Below are 15,294 nucleotides of genomic sequence, written 5' to 3'. Positions count from 1 at the left end.
CCTAAAGGTTTGTCCAAAGGCCAGCCTGAACCAGAGATGTGACAAACGTCATCGGGCTCTGAGCCTGGAAGGTATTCAGCTGACTCATCACCAACAGTATTGTGATTTTATAAAACAACTCTAAAAAGAATTGATAAAATCAAAGTGTTTGTGGGAAATCCTCTGCCCTCCGTCTGGTTTGAAGCAGTTTCTATTTGGAACTTAAAGGTTAATCTGACTGAGGGAGGAACCGGGGGCTTCAGTTCTGGCTCTGGATTCCTAATCCACCAAAATCCGTCTGAATTCTCCCTGCAGCCTCCTTTAGGGGGAGCTCTGCTGGTCCTGGATCTGCCGCCGTGGCCAGGAGTCATGCGGCGTTTCATGACTTCTGTGGATAGAATCGATGACACGGCAGACAGAAGAGCTTCAGTTCGGCTTCACACGCCATGTGGGGCTGTTTTCGTCAAGCTGTGACCTGCTGCCCCCCCAGAACAGACGGAAAGAGCTCTTCACACGGGTGGAGGACGGGTGTAGCGTCAGATTTACCTGTCCGTCCTCCACCTGGCAAGAGTTCTTAAAGTGATGAAAGAAATGGCTAAAATGAGACTCCACCCCTCCACCACCCAATGAGGGCGTCTGCAGAGATGTGCCACGTTAAAACCACAGAAGTACGAATAAACCACGCAAAGAAGACGTAAACCAACGTAGAACATGAACCGTGTTTTGATCATGAGCTGTTCAGAGTTTGATAATGAGCTGCACAAATCTTGTGCAGTTGTATGTGATTTTTGTGAGATGCAGACACACATGTGTGTCTTTCCACAACAGACTTTTCACGTATGAACCACCCATGCATGACGTTATATCACGTATACGGCACACACATCACGTTCAAATGACGTCACTGACACACAAATCACTAATGAATTGCATATAAACAGCACAATAATCAGGCATTGTTTATGCACGATTGCCTTATTGTGTAATGGGTACACTACCCAAATCTTTAGGCATTCGGTATAGACTGCTGGAGGGGTGGTCTCCCACTCCCCCGGGCGTCCAGGTCTCCTGTTACTAGCAGCTGTGTGACATGGCCTTTAGGCTCGACAGCTTGTTCTTCTCTAACAGGAACGTTTCTTCATGACTTTGAACGCTTCTCTTATCTTTCTGTAAAATCTCTTGTCTTCAGGTTTTTTCACTCTGGATGGACAGCCCAAGTCCATGAGCTGTCCCTCCACTGGACTGGGCGAGGAGGACCTGAGCCACATTGGACAGGTGGCCTCCTCTGTCCCGGTGGAGGACTTCACCATCCATGGAGGTCTGGCACCCCCTGCAGTGATTTAAATGCCTGGCTCCCCACCTGTGAAGAAAGTGACACGCGCTGCACTCTGTTGATGCAGGTCTGAGTCGAATCCTGAAAGGTCGAGCCGAGATGATCCGGAACCGCACGGTGGACTGGGCTCTGGGAGAATACATGGCGTTTGGATCGCTGCTGAAGGAGGGGATCCACGTCCGACTGTCGGGACAGGACGTAGAGAGAGGGACGTTCAGGTGAGCAGTGGAGGCGGGGCCAGGACCCAGACGTGAGGATCACATTTCGGAAAGTTCAGACGAGGAACTAGAATTACCTCTATAGGGAACTAAATCTGAGAAGACGGAGGACAGACGAGTCCACTCATGTCCGTCTCTCCTCTCAGCCATCGTCATCACGTCCTCCATGACCAGAACGTGGACAAGCGCACCTGCATTCCCATGAACCACATCTCCCCGGACCAGGCGCCGTACACCGTCTGCAACAGCTCTCTGTCGGAGTATGGCGTCCTCGGTGAGTGCGAAGCTCCTCCCCCTCCTCGCCGTTCTGTCCTTCCTGTGGACTCATTGCATTCCTGCTCCTCCAGGCTTCGAACTGGGCTTTGCCATGGCGAGTCCCAACGCCCTGATCCTGTGGGAGGCGCAGTTCGGAGACTTCCACAACACGGCCCAGTGCATCATCGACCAGTTCATCTGCCCCGGCCAGGCCAAGTGGGTCCGACAGAACGGCATCGTGCTGCTGCTGCCGCACGGCATGGAGGGCATGGTGAGGAGCAGAACAGCTGCAGATGCCGCCACCTCTGCTCATCCTGCAGCCTGACCACGTTTCCCAAACTGTTCATCTGCTTCCTGTATTTCTATCATCAACGTTTTCTGTCTTCAGGGCCCAGAACATTCTTCAGCTCGTCCAGAGAGGTTCCTGCAGATGTGCAACGACGACCCGGACGTCATGCCTGTAAGACACACACACACACACACACACACACACACAGGGGAAAGGCGTCCCGGTTCTGATCCTGGTTGTGTCCCTCAGAACATCACTGAGGACTTCGCCGTCCGTCAGCTCTACGACTGCAACTGGATCGTGGTGAACTGCTCGAACCCGGCAAACTACTTCCATGTTATGAGGAGGCAGATCCTGCTGCCCTTCAGGAAACCTGTGAGGACACGCCCACTCACACACACACAAGCACACACTGATACACACGCAAACACACACACTGTCGGGAGAGGGTGTAAACAAAGCAATGATAGGAAATGAGTGCAGGTTTAGTCCCCGCCCACAACATGGACGTGAATTTCTGATGAACTGCTGCCGCTCTTCAGAGACTATGTCCTAGAAAATTCGTTTTTTTTTTTTTTGTCTAAAAACACGATAATCATCATTAATTAAAAGACCCCTGGGAAAACTCTGAAAACGGATTAGAAGAGGATCGGAGTGGAGAATGTTTTTGTTCAGTGGTGGGGAGGGATGAGTGACAGCTGTTTTGGCACTTTTGTTGTGAATCAAGTCCCTTCCTGTTCGACCACGTGAAGCCAGAGGTGGAGCGTTTAAGCTACATTTCAAAATCAGTTTTTAAAAATTCAATTAAGACATTTAATTTGAAGGTCTATCAGCGTAACTTCCTGTTTGTGCCTGCAGTTGATCGTCTTCACTCCCAAGTCTTTGCTGCGTCTCCCGGAGGCCAGATCCAGCTTTGACGACATGCTGCCGGGTAACCTGAGCTGCTCTCATGGTTTAGTGTTCACACCCTTTCAGAGAGGAGGACTCCTCTCTGATCCTCCTCCTCTGTGTGCAGGAACTCACTTCCAAAGATTGATCCCTGATGGAGGAGTGGCAGCTGAGCGTCCTGAGGAGGTGAAGAGGTTGATCTTCTGCACCGGGAAGGTTTACTACGAGCTGACCAAGGAGAGGAAGAACCGAGGCATGGAAGGAGCTGTAGCCATCGCACGCATGGAGCAGGTACACACACACACACACACACACACACATGCAGCAGATGCACACACACATGCAGCACGCATGGAGCAGAAACACACACACTCGCAGTACCCATGAAGCAGGTATATACACTTGCAACACGCATGAAGCAGTTACACGTATACACGCAACACGCATGAACTAGGTACACACACATGCAGCACACAAGGAGCAGATACACACACACACATGCAGCACGCATGGAGCAGGTACACACACACACACAGGCAGCATGCATGGAGCAGGTACACACACACACACATGCAGCAGATGCACACACACACACATGCAGCACGCATGGAGCAGATACACACACACATGCAGCAGATGCACACACACACACATGCAGCACGCATGGAGCAGATACACACACACACATGCAGCAGATGCACACACACACACATGCAGCACGCATGGAGCAGATACACACACACATGCAGCAGATGCACACACACACACATGCAGCACGCATGGAGCAGATACACACACACACATGCAGCAGATGCACACACACACACATGCAGCACGCATGGAGCAGATACACACACACACATGCAGCAGATGCACACACACACACATGCAGCACGCATGGAGCAGATGCACAAACACACATGCAGCAGATGCACACACACACACATGCAGCACGCATGGAGCAGGTACACACACACATGCAGCAGATGCACACACACACATGCAGCAGATGCACAAACACACATGCAGCAGATGCACACACACACACACACATGCAGCATGCATGGAGCAGGTACACACACACACATGCAGCAGATGCACACACACACACATGCAGCACGCATGGAGCAGATGCACAAACACACATGCAGCAGATGCACACACACACATGCAGCAGATACACACACACACATGCAGCACGCATGGAGCAGATACACAAACACACATGCAGCAGATGCACACACACACACATGCAGCACGCATGGAGCAGATACACACACACTCGCAGTACCCATGAAGCAGGTATATACACTTGCAACACACATGAAGCAGTTACACGTATACACGCAACACGCATGAACTAGGTACACACACACATGCAGCACACATGGAGCAGTAACACACACACTTGTGCAGCAAGGAGATAATTTGCACTTTTGGTGGCCTTTTGTGACCTTTCAGTTTAAAAGCTTCATCAGAAATCCCAAAACAAACCTAACACAAAGAAAACCACAACAGCGCGATTCTCGTTCATTGATGGTGCGACTTCTTCAATGTTTGACTCTCGCTGGAGCAACTCACGTGTGATGAGCCCACATCATGATGAACACAAAGATTGTGGTTTCCTCAGATGCAGGGATGACCACTCCGCAGCAAAGACCAACACACCAAAGGAAGCTGTTGCCATGGAAACAAAGATGTTCACCCTGTCCCATCTCTCCCTGCAGCTCTCTCCCTTCCCATTCGACCAGGTGAAGGCAGAGGTTGAGCGTTTCTGCAACGCAGACCTGGTCTGGTGTCAGGAGGAGCACAAGAACCAAGGCTACTACGACTACGTGAAGCCTCGCATCAGGACCACCATCAGCAGATCCAAGGGTGTCTGGTAAACCTGCTGCTCCTCATCATCGTCAGGTATTGCTCGGTGACTGTTCCCCTGGTGACCTCTGACCTACACGTTCCAGGTACGCCGGAAGAGAGTCGGCAGCGGCCCCGGCAACAGGAAACAAGAAAGCTCACCTGATGGAGCTGCGACGCTTCCTGGACACTGCCTTTGACCTGGACGCGTTCAAAGACCAGCAGTAAACCTGCGACCTGCAGCACCTGGAACCCCCCCCACCCTGACCCCCACACACAGTCTGCACTACTGACGACAGCACAGAAACTAGCACAAACGCGTCCTTCGGGTCCATCGCAGATCAGGTGAACTTTCCAACATGTGGAATCACAGGATTCGATCAATCCGGCCAACGTGCAGCCAAACGGAACGGGAAGCACGCCGCAGCTGTTGTGCAACATCAGTGCTGTGGTCAGTAGATCAGCAGCTTCTCCAAACGCCAGCCTCCTCCACAGCTGCCTCCTCCACCCATCGCTTTTATTTAGAGGGTTTTATGGGTTTCATGCTTGATCCCGGCTGCAGCTTCACCTGAGTAATCATAACATGTTCCAGATTTGGGTTTTTGTGCTGGAACTGCAGCTGTGGAGGACACGGTGTTCAGCTGCTCCTGATGACGTTGAGCCTGTAACAAAAGCGTGAGGGTACACCCCTCCCTCCCTCCCTCCGTCCACACACGGTCACCACACCGTTTTCCTCTCTAGTCTTCTGCCTTCATCTTCATCACGACTCCTGATAGGCTGCAGGACAGGAGTCTTCATTGAGCTGCTCATTAGCATCGTTAGCTCTCTAATGGGAGTCCTGCTAACGGGGGCGACACCAGGGTCGCTTCGGCTGATTCATGAACAAACCTTTGTAATTGGTCACCACTGCAACACTGAGGTTTTACCAGCTTTTATTTTGAAGGGTATGTGCGCCTCTCGACATGCACTGCTGATCACCCGTTTCCCCCGCGGCTTGCTCTGCCCCCACCATCAGACGAGTGTTCATCTCGTGCCAAAAATCGTCTCCCATCTTTAGAATCTCTCGTTTCCGTGTCGCAGTGAAAGTGACGACAGGAAATGACAAAACGACCGCTACAGGCTTCAAAGAAAATCATTTATTTATTTTCATAAAAGGGGATTGAGGTCTTCTTTTGTTATGTTGCTTCATTCAATAAAGGGTTATAAACTGAAGAGCTGAAGCCCCGCCTCCTCTGTTCTCATCACTCGCTGGAAGTTTCTTCTGAGAAACTCGAGTCAAACTTCCTGATACGTTGGAAGGTGGGTGGAATCATCAGCTATAATGGGAGAGGGGCTACGCTGTTTCCATGGTGATAATCAGCTTGAGTCTCCATGTGATGCGGAGTCCCTCAGGGTTGGATTCCTGGACCCCTGCTGGTCGGCCTGCACATGCTCCCTGTGGATCAGTATGACATTGGATGTTTAACCTTATGCAGACGACTCTCGGCTTTACGTGACTGACGCCAAACTCCTACAATCCTGGAAACTGCTGCTGAAGAACTGGAGTCATCCTTCAGTTCGACAAACGTCTGTTTGGAATCTAGATGGAAAGACTGAAGGAAACCGATTCCTGGAGGAGCAAAAGTTAGAAACACAACAGACTGAACAGAGTTCAGAGCTCACATGAAGACCCTAACCTGTCGACCAAATGAGACTCGGATCTGTCCGGAGCACCGCGTCTTCATCTCCTCCGGGCGGCACCGCAGTAACGGTCTTTCAGAAACTGACACTCATTCACAGGCCTGCATCCAGAGTTTGGATCAGAACCACAAGAACCTGTGCAGAGGTGAGGGGTGAAACTGCTTTTTTTTCTGGCTTTCAAAGTCCCTGGAAAACAGAAAAAAATACAATTTGTTTTTATAAAACACACACATTCATGGGAAATGAGCCCAAATCTTCCCTCAAGTGGTAACATCATGTAATGACCAACTGTGGAAAAAGTCCACTTCAATGTGGAAAATGTTAGATTTTGTTTAAGTTAATACAGTAAATAGTGTATATTTATATACCCTCTTAGAAGGCCCGAAGCACTTTACAGTCACAGACCCGTTCACACACACTGGCCCCAACCTATTACCACAATAAGCAACATGGGGTTCAGCGACACATGGGCAAGGCGGGAATCTTACCTGCAAACTTCCAATTAGAGGTCAACCGCTCTACCGCTGCACCATGGTCGCCCAATACACAACACAATCATTTTGAGATTCCTTAATTTGTTGTTTTGACAACAATGATTAGCATTTTGGGACATTTGTTGGCGTAAAGGTCTGTTTGCAGCTCATATATCATCTCTCTCTCTCTCTCTCTCTATGTGTGGACCGTTTCCATGATGACCATGTTTGTGTTTGCAGTGACGTTTCCGGATATTCATGGCTTTTGAACAGATCTTTCAAAAAACAAGAAGAAACGTAGCAGAGAAAAAGAAATAAACGACTCGAGCAGTCACCCATAAACGGTTTTAAGCTTTTTTAAAAGGGAGAGGAAGGAAGCGAGAGCTGATCTTTTTTATTTTGATGAGCTTTAAACCTGTTGAAATCATCGTGTTTAATGGAATTCAGGGATTGTTATTTATTTTTTGTCTCAAAGTTTTATTTCTGTACATAAACAAATGTAAGCATCATCACCCTATACATAGACATGATAATGGTTAGAATCATGTAAAAATGGGGTCAAAAACTGATGAGGCGCAGTCTGACAGTGGCAGGGAATTCCTCTGGAAGCTGGAGACTGACTCCTGGTGGTCAGGTGTAGGAATAACTTTTTCTTTAGATTTACCTCAGAGAAAAGTTAAAGTTCAATGCTTAATCTGGAACAGATTAACGATGAAGCGGTTTGTGAAGTTGAGAAATCACTGGTAATCTCTGAGATTCAGTGTCAGGATGATCTGCAGTGATGCATCTTTCCTTGCAGATCTCATAAGACCTGGGGTTGCACCGTGGTGTAGTGGTTTCTATGGTGGCGCTCTCGCCTCACAGCGAGAAGGTCCTGGTTCAAATTCCCATTGGGTTCTTTCTGTGTGGAGTTTGCATGTTCTCCTGGTGCATGTGGGGGTTTCCTGCAGGGACTCTGGTTTCCTCCCAGAGTCCAAAAACATGCTTCATGGGTTGATTCATTATTCTTAACATTCTGGAAACCTGTCCTGGCTGTTTTTCTCGCCTAAAGGCCTGTTCACACCGGGACGAATTTCGCCGGCGATTTTCGCCGACGTTTAACGCCTCGTGACTAAACAAAGGGCCCCAATGAGAGTGTGCACACCGACGCGAAAAAACGCCAGGCGTTAAAGCGTCAAAAAAAAAAAACGCCTCGGGTTCGTTTTTTTTTTTCGACGCGTCGCGTCGAAATCTACTCGACCAATGAGAACGGCGCTTTTGCTCACGTGTCTGGAGCTTCTGAAGTTACAGTAAAACACAACTTGGGGGCGCTCAAACAAAACTGCCTTGCTGAGCACACATACCAGCGAAGAAGATAGACGCCAAGTAGCGTCTACACTGCCGCGAAGAAATAATGACGGACATTCTAAAATATCCCCGAACCAAACACCAGTTGGAGCTACTGGTGCTTGAAATATTCATGTTTTCTTTGTTTGATTCTGACAAGCGTGTAAATACTTGCTCTCTTCTTCTGAGTGAAAAGCGACTTTAAGAAGCGTAAAGTTGCGCAGCGCCACCTTGTGTACAGGAGTATTTCGGTTTTACATTAAGCGCCATCTAATGTCAGGGAATGAAATTGCATGTTCACTCCACTCATCGTCAGCGAAAATCGCCTGGGTGTGAACACAAAAAACGTGGCGAATAACGCCTGGCGAATATTCGTCCCGGTGTGTACGGGCCTTTAGACCAACAGTAGGTAGGATAGGCTCCAGCAACCATGTGACCTCAAAAGGTAAACGATGGATGGACTCAGTGTTGCAAAATACAACTATCAACTGTATCGGTACATTTTCTTTTCAAAATAAATTCATAAACAATGGTTCCGTTTTAAAGTTGATTTTTTTTTAAATATGGGAATAAACTGAGCTAAAGTCAAAGAAGAAGACTTGGAAAAAATTGAAAAGTTAACTTTCTCTTAAAGCATTTTCCGTTTCACCTGACTAGTAAAAGGATCATTTAAATTCACGGTGCCACAACATTTTGGGACTTATGTGCTTATTTTTCATGTATATTTCAAAAACTACCCGATCTGTAACGGCTACCCGAACCAATGAGTTATATCACTAGAGGAGACACGCCCGTTTTAGAAGCCTGGCCGACGGTGGCGGAGCGCGACGCCATCTTGGTGAGGTCAACGACGCCCACATGACATTGATTTCTATAGCTTTTAGATGTGTCTAAGTAGCTTTTATATACTATATATATTTTTAAATTTATATATATATTTATACATATATGTAAATACATTATATTTATATATATAATATATATATAGATCATTTGTTGTTGTTAAAGAAGAGAAACAGTCAGCCTCAAAAGCTCAAACTTTAATGAAAATGCATTGTTGCAGGACTTCTTACAAATAAAAAAATTATTAGAAGTTTTTTTTTTTAAATAATTTCTAAACATTTAGAAGTTCTAGACCTCTTTGACATGTAATTTAAATTATTTAGAAAAACCCAACAATAAGTCAATAATATACAAATAATAATAAATCAATAGTGAATCAATACAAACAATAAATAATAACAATAAATAAATAATAAGTCAATAAATAATAATAAAAACAAGTCTATTAATAATAATAATAATAATAATAATAATAATAATAATAATAATAATAATAATAATAAATCAATAGTAAGTCAATGCAAACAATAAATAATAACAATACATAAATAATAAGTAAATAAACAATTAAATTTAAGTCTATTAATAATAATAATAATAATAATAATAATAATAATAATAAAATAAATATTCAAAAGAAGTACAAAAGTAAACAATAGATTTATCCTAAAAAGAACAACAACAACAACAAAAACAATAGATTTATACTGATTCATGTTAGTGATCAATTTGTGTAACACAGATGTTATGGTGTCGGGTTTCAAGCAAACAGTCTGGCCTCTTATCAAAATGTGTTTCCACAAAATGTTCTGAACATATCCAGACTGTATTACTAGTTGGTTCCACAGTGATCCATCTGGGTTAGCTCTTTTTATTGCAAAGCCCACTTTTTCCTTAAGTCTGAATCCTTTGGAAACCTGCAAGAAAAGTTCAGTCACTGAGTCAGAAATGTATAAATCTATATTACTATAATAGCCTAATATGCTGTATACAGGTTCAGCAAAATAAAATGTACATTTATGTCGACAGCAAATTATCCGTACATCATGCAGCATGTTGATAACAGCCCTGCAGCATCATACATGTCAACATGTGTTCTATTAATGAAGCCCCTGCAGCATAAAAAGAAAAAAATTATAGTAATTACCTGTGAAATGATATACCTTCCTCCTTCATGGACTCATTTCTCTGATTTTGGCAGTTGAAACCCGAACAATGAACTGGTATTATGCAAAAAATGTGTTCATATGCATTCACTGCAGTAGTAAGTTGACCTCACCAAGATGGCGGCGCTCTCCTCCCATGAGGAATCACGTGATGTCTCCTCTAGTGATAGAACTCATTGACCCGAACAGTCTGCGCAAGCATAAATATTACTTTAAAAAGAAAAAAAAGAAGAAAAAAGCATAAAGGTGACGTCACTTCCGCCATAGTGGTTTACGGTCAGAGTAATTAGTTTTTGAATCAATGTTAATGCTAAGGACTACAAAGGACTACAAATGTTTTCTTCTTCTACTGTTTTGTTGACGACAGTTTACTAAGGTAGAAAGGTGTACTAGCGCCACTTACTTTCCTGTCACTTTGTTAACTCCGTTAACACAGACACAGCAAAAGCGGCTGCAGCTCGTGACATCTCTTCAGGGTCAAATGCGCTCACTTCTCATCTTTTCCTGTTGTAATAAAAATAAAATCGATCAAACAGAGAGAACGACTCAAAACCGTGTAGCTATCATTCTACCATGTTGAGATTTTAATTGATTGTGATAACACGATTACACAGTGTTACATTTAGGCGACGTTTTTATTTTACTTTCGGCGGTGTGCTGCAGTCGGGGGAAGCTCTCTGTTGTTAAGGACAAATAGAAATTGTTGTGATCGCGGAGTTATTCCTTAGACAGAGCTGTCGGTAAATGCTACCGACAGCTGATCTGTTGAAAATATTGTTTTTTATATAATGAATTACAGGCTTTGTCATCTTGAAACAACAAACGTATGAAAAATATACAAATTACCGGAGTAATTTTAAATCAAACTACTTTACTGTCGCAAGAGGAGGAGGAGCTAAGATGGCGGTCCGTGCGGTCAACTTTTTGTGAGCTGCTACGGTCCGGTCCCAAAATATCCCTTTTGACCTCATTTTCAAACTGCTGAACTAGTTTTGCTTTTTTTTTGTATTACTCTCAAGTCTTACCATTGTAAAGGGACAAGAACGAACTGAGAAAAACAACAACGGCAATATTAAGAGCTCCTAGAATGCCACGGGAAAAGCCTGTATCGGAGAAGCCGACTCCCGCATCCAAAAACCCAGAGATGACAACACATGACCACGAATACGCCATGGAAGTTTCCTCGCTGTCTACTAAAAGGAAAACCCCGGTTACACCCACCAAACCCTCCGTTCCACCTAACAAGGTAGTCATCTCTAACAAAAGTGATGCCGAGTTGTCAGCATTAACTGCCGCCATCGAAAAACTGACTGCGAGATTTGACGACTTTGACGGCAGACTTCGGGAAAACTCTGTGATTCTGGCTAATCTGACGAAGATCACTGAGGTAAACGCTGCTGATATAAAGGACTGTAAATCCAAAGTGCACAATTTGGGAAAAGAAGTTTCTGTGCTGAGGAAAGAAAATGATTACTTAAAAGAGAGGGTGGTGGAGATGGAGCGATATAAACGGCGCTGGAACCTGAAGTTACAAGGTTTGAAAGAAAAAACCGAGGAAAACACCCGCAAAGAAGTCCTGGAGATCCTGGCAAAGATGGCGCCACAGCACACATCGGTGTTGGAAATGGTTGTGGATACAGTACATCGGCTGGGGAGGAAAGAAACCGGGAGGCACCGCCAAATTATCATCCAGTTCTCCATGAGGCACTACCGCGACATCTTCTGGAAGGTTTCTAAGGATGCAAGGGTTTGTCAAGAGTTGGGAATCTTCTTCAAGCAGGATTTCTGTAAAGCTGACCGAGAAGCAAGAGCTGCTGTCTGGCCCAAAATGGAGAAAGCGAGAGCTGCGGGACAGAACGTGTACTATCGAGGCCACATCGGGTACGCTAATGGAGTCCGTCTGTTTCCAGACTAGTTGTGTTGTTGTTTTTTTTATTCTTCTTTACTAGTTTGGAGTTAACTACCATAAATGCTTTGTTCTTAAAGCATAAACCTCATTTGCTCCGTTTTTTCCACACCTTAAGTTCACAGAGGAAAGTGAAACTCTGTTGTTGTTAACTTGAAAGTTATAAGTTTTAAAGTATTTTTTTCTAAAAGTTTGAGGTCTAGTTCTGCATTACAATGTTGTTTGGGATCTGAATTCCAACCGCTCACTTTCACCTTCAGTAACTAGCTAAGTAAGTAACTTTTTGTTCATTTTTGTGTTATTGTTTTTTTGTGTTTCATGTCTAATTTTAACTTTGTTTCTTTAAATGTTAGGGGTTTACGAGACAATGTAAAAAGAAAATCTATGTTCCTATTCTGTAAAAATGTGAAAGCCAGCTGCATTCTACTGCAGGAAACTCATTCTGTTAAAGCAGACGAACAGTTTTGGTCTAATCAATGGGGAGACAAAATCCTATTCTGTCACGGTACAAACAAATCTTCTGGAGTTGCTTTGCTCTTTAAAAACTGTTCGTTCAAAGTGATTACCCATATCTCTGATGATGACGGTCACTGGCTCATCTGTGTTCTTAAAACTGATGATGGTTCTCTGATCCTATGCAATGTCTATGGCTATAATATTCCTAGTCAAAACAAGTTATTATTAACGGAAATTGCAAAACATGTCAAACTTCTCAATCACAAGTACTGTACAAATACTGTAGTAATTGGTGGTGATTATAACATGGTTCTAGATGAATGGCTGGATAGAGTACCCTCAAAGTTCAATACCCATCATATTAATCCAACTTTACGGGACTTTTGTCTTGATGTTAATGTTTCTGACCCCTGGAGGATTAAAAATCCTCTCAGACAAACATTCTCTTGGTTCAAGCCTAATGGATCATCAAAATCTCGTATTGACTTCTGGCTAGTCTCAAATAACCTTCTACAAAACAAAATAGACGTTAACATCTCAGCAGCTCCCCTTACTGATCACTGTTTGATTGAACTTAATGTCAGCTCTCAAATCCAAAAATCCTTTGGAAGAGGCTACTGGAAATTTAATTCTTCACTTCTCACTAATGAAACTTTCTGTAATGCTGTTATTGACTTATTAGAAACAATAAATAGTGATTCAACCCTAAAATCTTACACTGATAAGTGGGAATTCTTTAAATTCAAAGTACGTCAAACTGCCATTAAACATAGCAAATTAATTGCAAAACATTATAAGCAAAAAGAAACTGAAATTTTGACTGAGTTAAATCAGATTTGTTCCAAGCCTGTTTTCAATGAGGATGATAAACAACGCAGAAGCATTTTACAGTGTTCTCTTGACGATATTTATATTAAAAAAGCAAAAGGAGCCTTCATCAGATCCCGAGCAAAATGGGTGGAGCTTGGTGAAAAGAGTACTTCTTATTTCTGTAATCTAGAAAAGAAGAGGCAAGAGAAGAATGCTATAAAGAAACTTCATATTAATAATCAATTATGCTCTGATCCTCAAATGATCTCTAAAGAAATAAGTTCATTTTATAGTAATTTGTATTCGTCATCTTATTCCGAATCCCATAATAATACTTTTTTCCAGACAATTAAAGATTTCATTCCTAAGATTGATGACAATTTTAGAAATTCTTGTGATTCAGAAATAACTTTGCAGGAATTAGAGAAGGCTTTAAGCTGTCTGTCCAAGGATAAAGCTCCAGGATGTGATGGACTGACCAGTAACTTTTATAAATTCTTTTGGGAGCATATCAAAGATTTAATTTTTGAAATGTTTAAAGAAATTATTCAAAATGGGTCTCTAACACATACAATGAAACAGGGTGTAATCACCCTTATTCCCAAGCCGGGTAAAGACCCAACATTTCTAGATAATTTAAGGCCTATAACTCTTTTGAATACTGACTATAAGCTTCTAACGCATATATTTTCAAACAGATTCAAGTCAGACATAACCCAAATAATCTCTGAAACGCAGTCCGGTTTTATTAAAGGTCGCTCAATTCATAATAACTTACGTCTTGTTCTGGATATGATTGACTATGAACATCTCATAGATACAGACGGTTTTATTTTATTTTTAGATTTTTACAAGGCCTTTGATATGATTGAGCATAATTTCATGTTTCAAACTCTGCAATTCTTTGGTTTTGGTAACAAATTTATTAATACAGTTAAAACTTTTTATTATGAAACCAGTAGTTGTGTTTGTTTACCTCAGGGGACGTCTCACAGATTTAACATCAGCAAAGGTATAAAACAAGGTTGCCCAATTTCACCCCTTCTTTTTATTGCAGCAGCAGAAATGCTGTCTTTGCTCATCAAACATACTGACTTTGGTAAGCTGACAGTTGCAAATGCTGAATTTTCAATAAGCCAACTAGCCGACGATACAACAATTTTCCTTAATAATCTTCATGACATCCCCAAGATTCTTAAAACGATTGACTTCTTTTCAAAAGCTTCAGGCATCAAATTGAACCTAAACAAGTGTGAGATCTTACCCATTAAACCATGTACATTATTGAATGCTTATAATATCCCTATTAAATCCACAGTTAAATACCTCGGAATGCATATAACTAAAAACAAAACAGACTTGGAAAAACTGAATGTTTGGGACAAATTAGAGAAATGTTCGACTCTGCTGAATAACTGGGCACAGAGAGATCTTTCTATTTTTGGTAGAATTCTCCTCACCAAAATTGAAAGCATATCCAGATTCATATATCCCACCTATTCTATAGGTGTCCCTAAACAAGCCATCAAATCTATTAATCAAGTCAATTTTAACTTCATATGGAAAAGGAAAACACACTATGTTAAACAAGGTACGCTGACTAAAAAATACGAAGATGGAGGTCTTCAAGCCATAGACTTTAACAGCCTTAATGGCACCTTAAAAATAAACTGGTTAAAATCATTTATTAGGAATCAAAATAGTATTTGGTTCATTGTTCCTAATAAAATATTTTCCAGCCTAGGAGGATCCAATTTTTACTCAGTTGTGATTTTGACAATAAGAAACTTCCCATCCAACTCTCGTCTTTTCATCAGC

The 15,294-nt window shown here is 43.1% G+C and overlaps 1 protein-coding gene and 1 long non-coding RNA gene across 4 annotated transcripts in view; one reads left to right on the top strand and one right to left on the bottom strand.

The window, feature by feature from the left end:
- Nucleotides 1–6,028, top strand: part of ogdha (oxoglutarate dehydrogenase a) — a 33,758-nt gene extending 27,730 nt beyond the window's left edge. For all 3 annotated transcript variants that reach the window (XM_023958850.2, XM_023958851.2, XM_078952431.1), the window contains 10 exons: nucleotides 1,169–1,297; nucleotides 1,380–1,530; nucleotides 1,677–1,804; nucleotides 1,878–2,056; nucleotides 2,174–2,245; nucleotides 2,324–2,449; nucleotides 2,933–3,005; nucleotides 3,090–3,253; nucleotides 4,690–4,844; nucleotides 4,924–6,028. In XM_023958850.2, the coding sequence (XP_023814618.1) occupies nucleotides 1,169–1,297; nucleotides 1,380–1,530; nucleotides 1,677–1,804; nucleotides 1,878–2,056; nucleotides 2,174–2,245; nucleotides 2,324–2,449; nucleotides 2,933–3,005; nucleotides 3,090–3,253; nucleotides 4,690–4,844; nucleotides 4,924–5,044 (1,298 nt within the window). In that variant the 3' untranslated portion in view covers nucleotides 5,045–6,028. The remainder of the gene's footprint in view (nucleotides 1–1,168; nucleotides 1,298–1,379; nucleotides 1,531–1,676; nucleotides 1,805–1,877; nucleotides 2,057–2,173; nucleotides 2,246–2,323; nucleotides 2,450–2,932; nucleotides 3,006–3,089; nucleotides 3,254–4,689; nucleotides 4,845–4,923) is intronic.
- A 68-nt stretch (nucleotides 6,029–6,096) lies between these two features.
- LOC144994485 (uncharacterized) lies at nucleotides 6,097–6,631 on the bottom strand. The gene is made up of 3 exons (XR_013658040.1): nucleotides 6,493–6,631; nucleotides 6,331–6,425; nucleotides 6,097–6,251 (listed from the first exon to the last, which is right to left on the bottom strand). It is a non-coding gene; the product is annotated as an uncharacterized LOC144994485 (long non-coding RNA).
- Nucleotides 6,632–15,294: the final 8,663 nt, after the last annotated feature.

The sequence above is a fragment of the Oryzias latipes genome, chromosome 9 (genome assembly GCF_053564925.1).
Source record: "Oryzias latipes strain Hd-rR chromosome 9, Olatipes_Hd-rR_3.1".
NCBI classification, from domain to species: Eukaryota; Metazoa; Chordata; class Actinopteri; order Beloniformes; family Adrianichthyidae; genus Oryzias; species Oryzias latipes.
The sequence above is the reverse complement of the archived record's forward strand: the minus strand, read 5'-3'. Positions and strand labels throughout refer to the sequence as shown.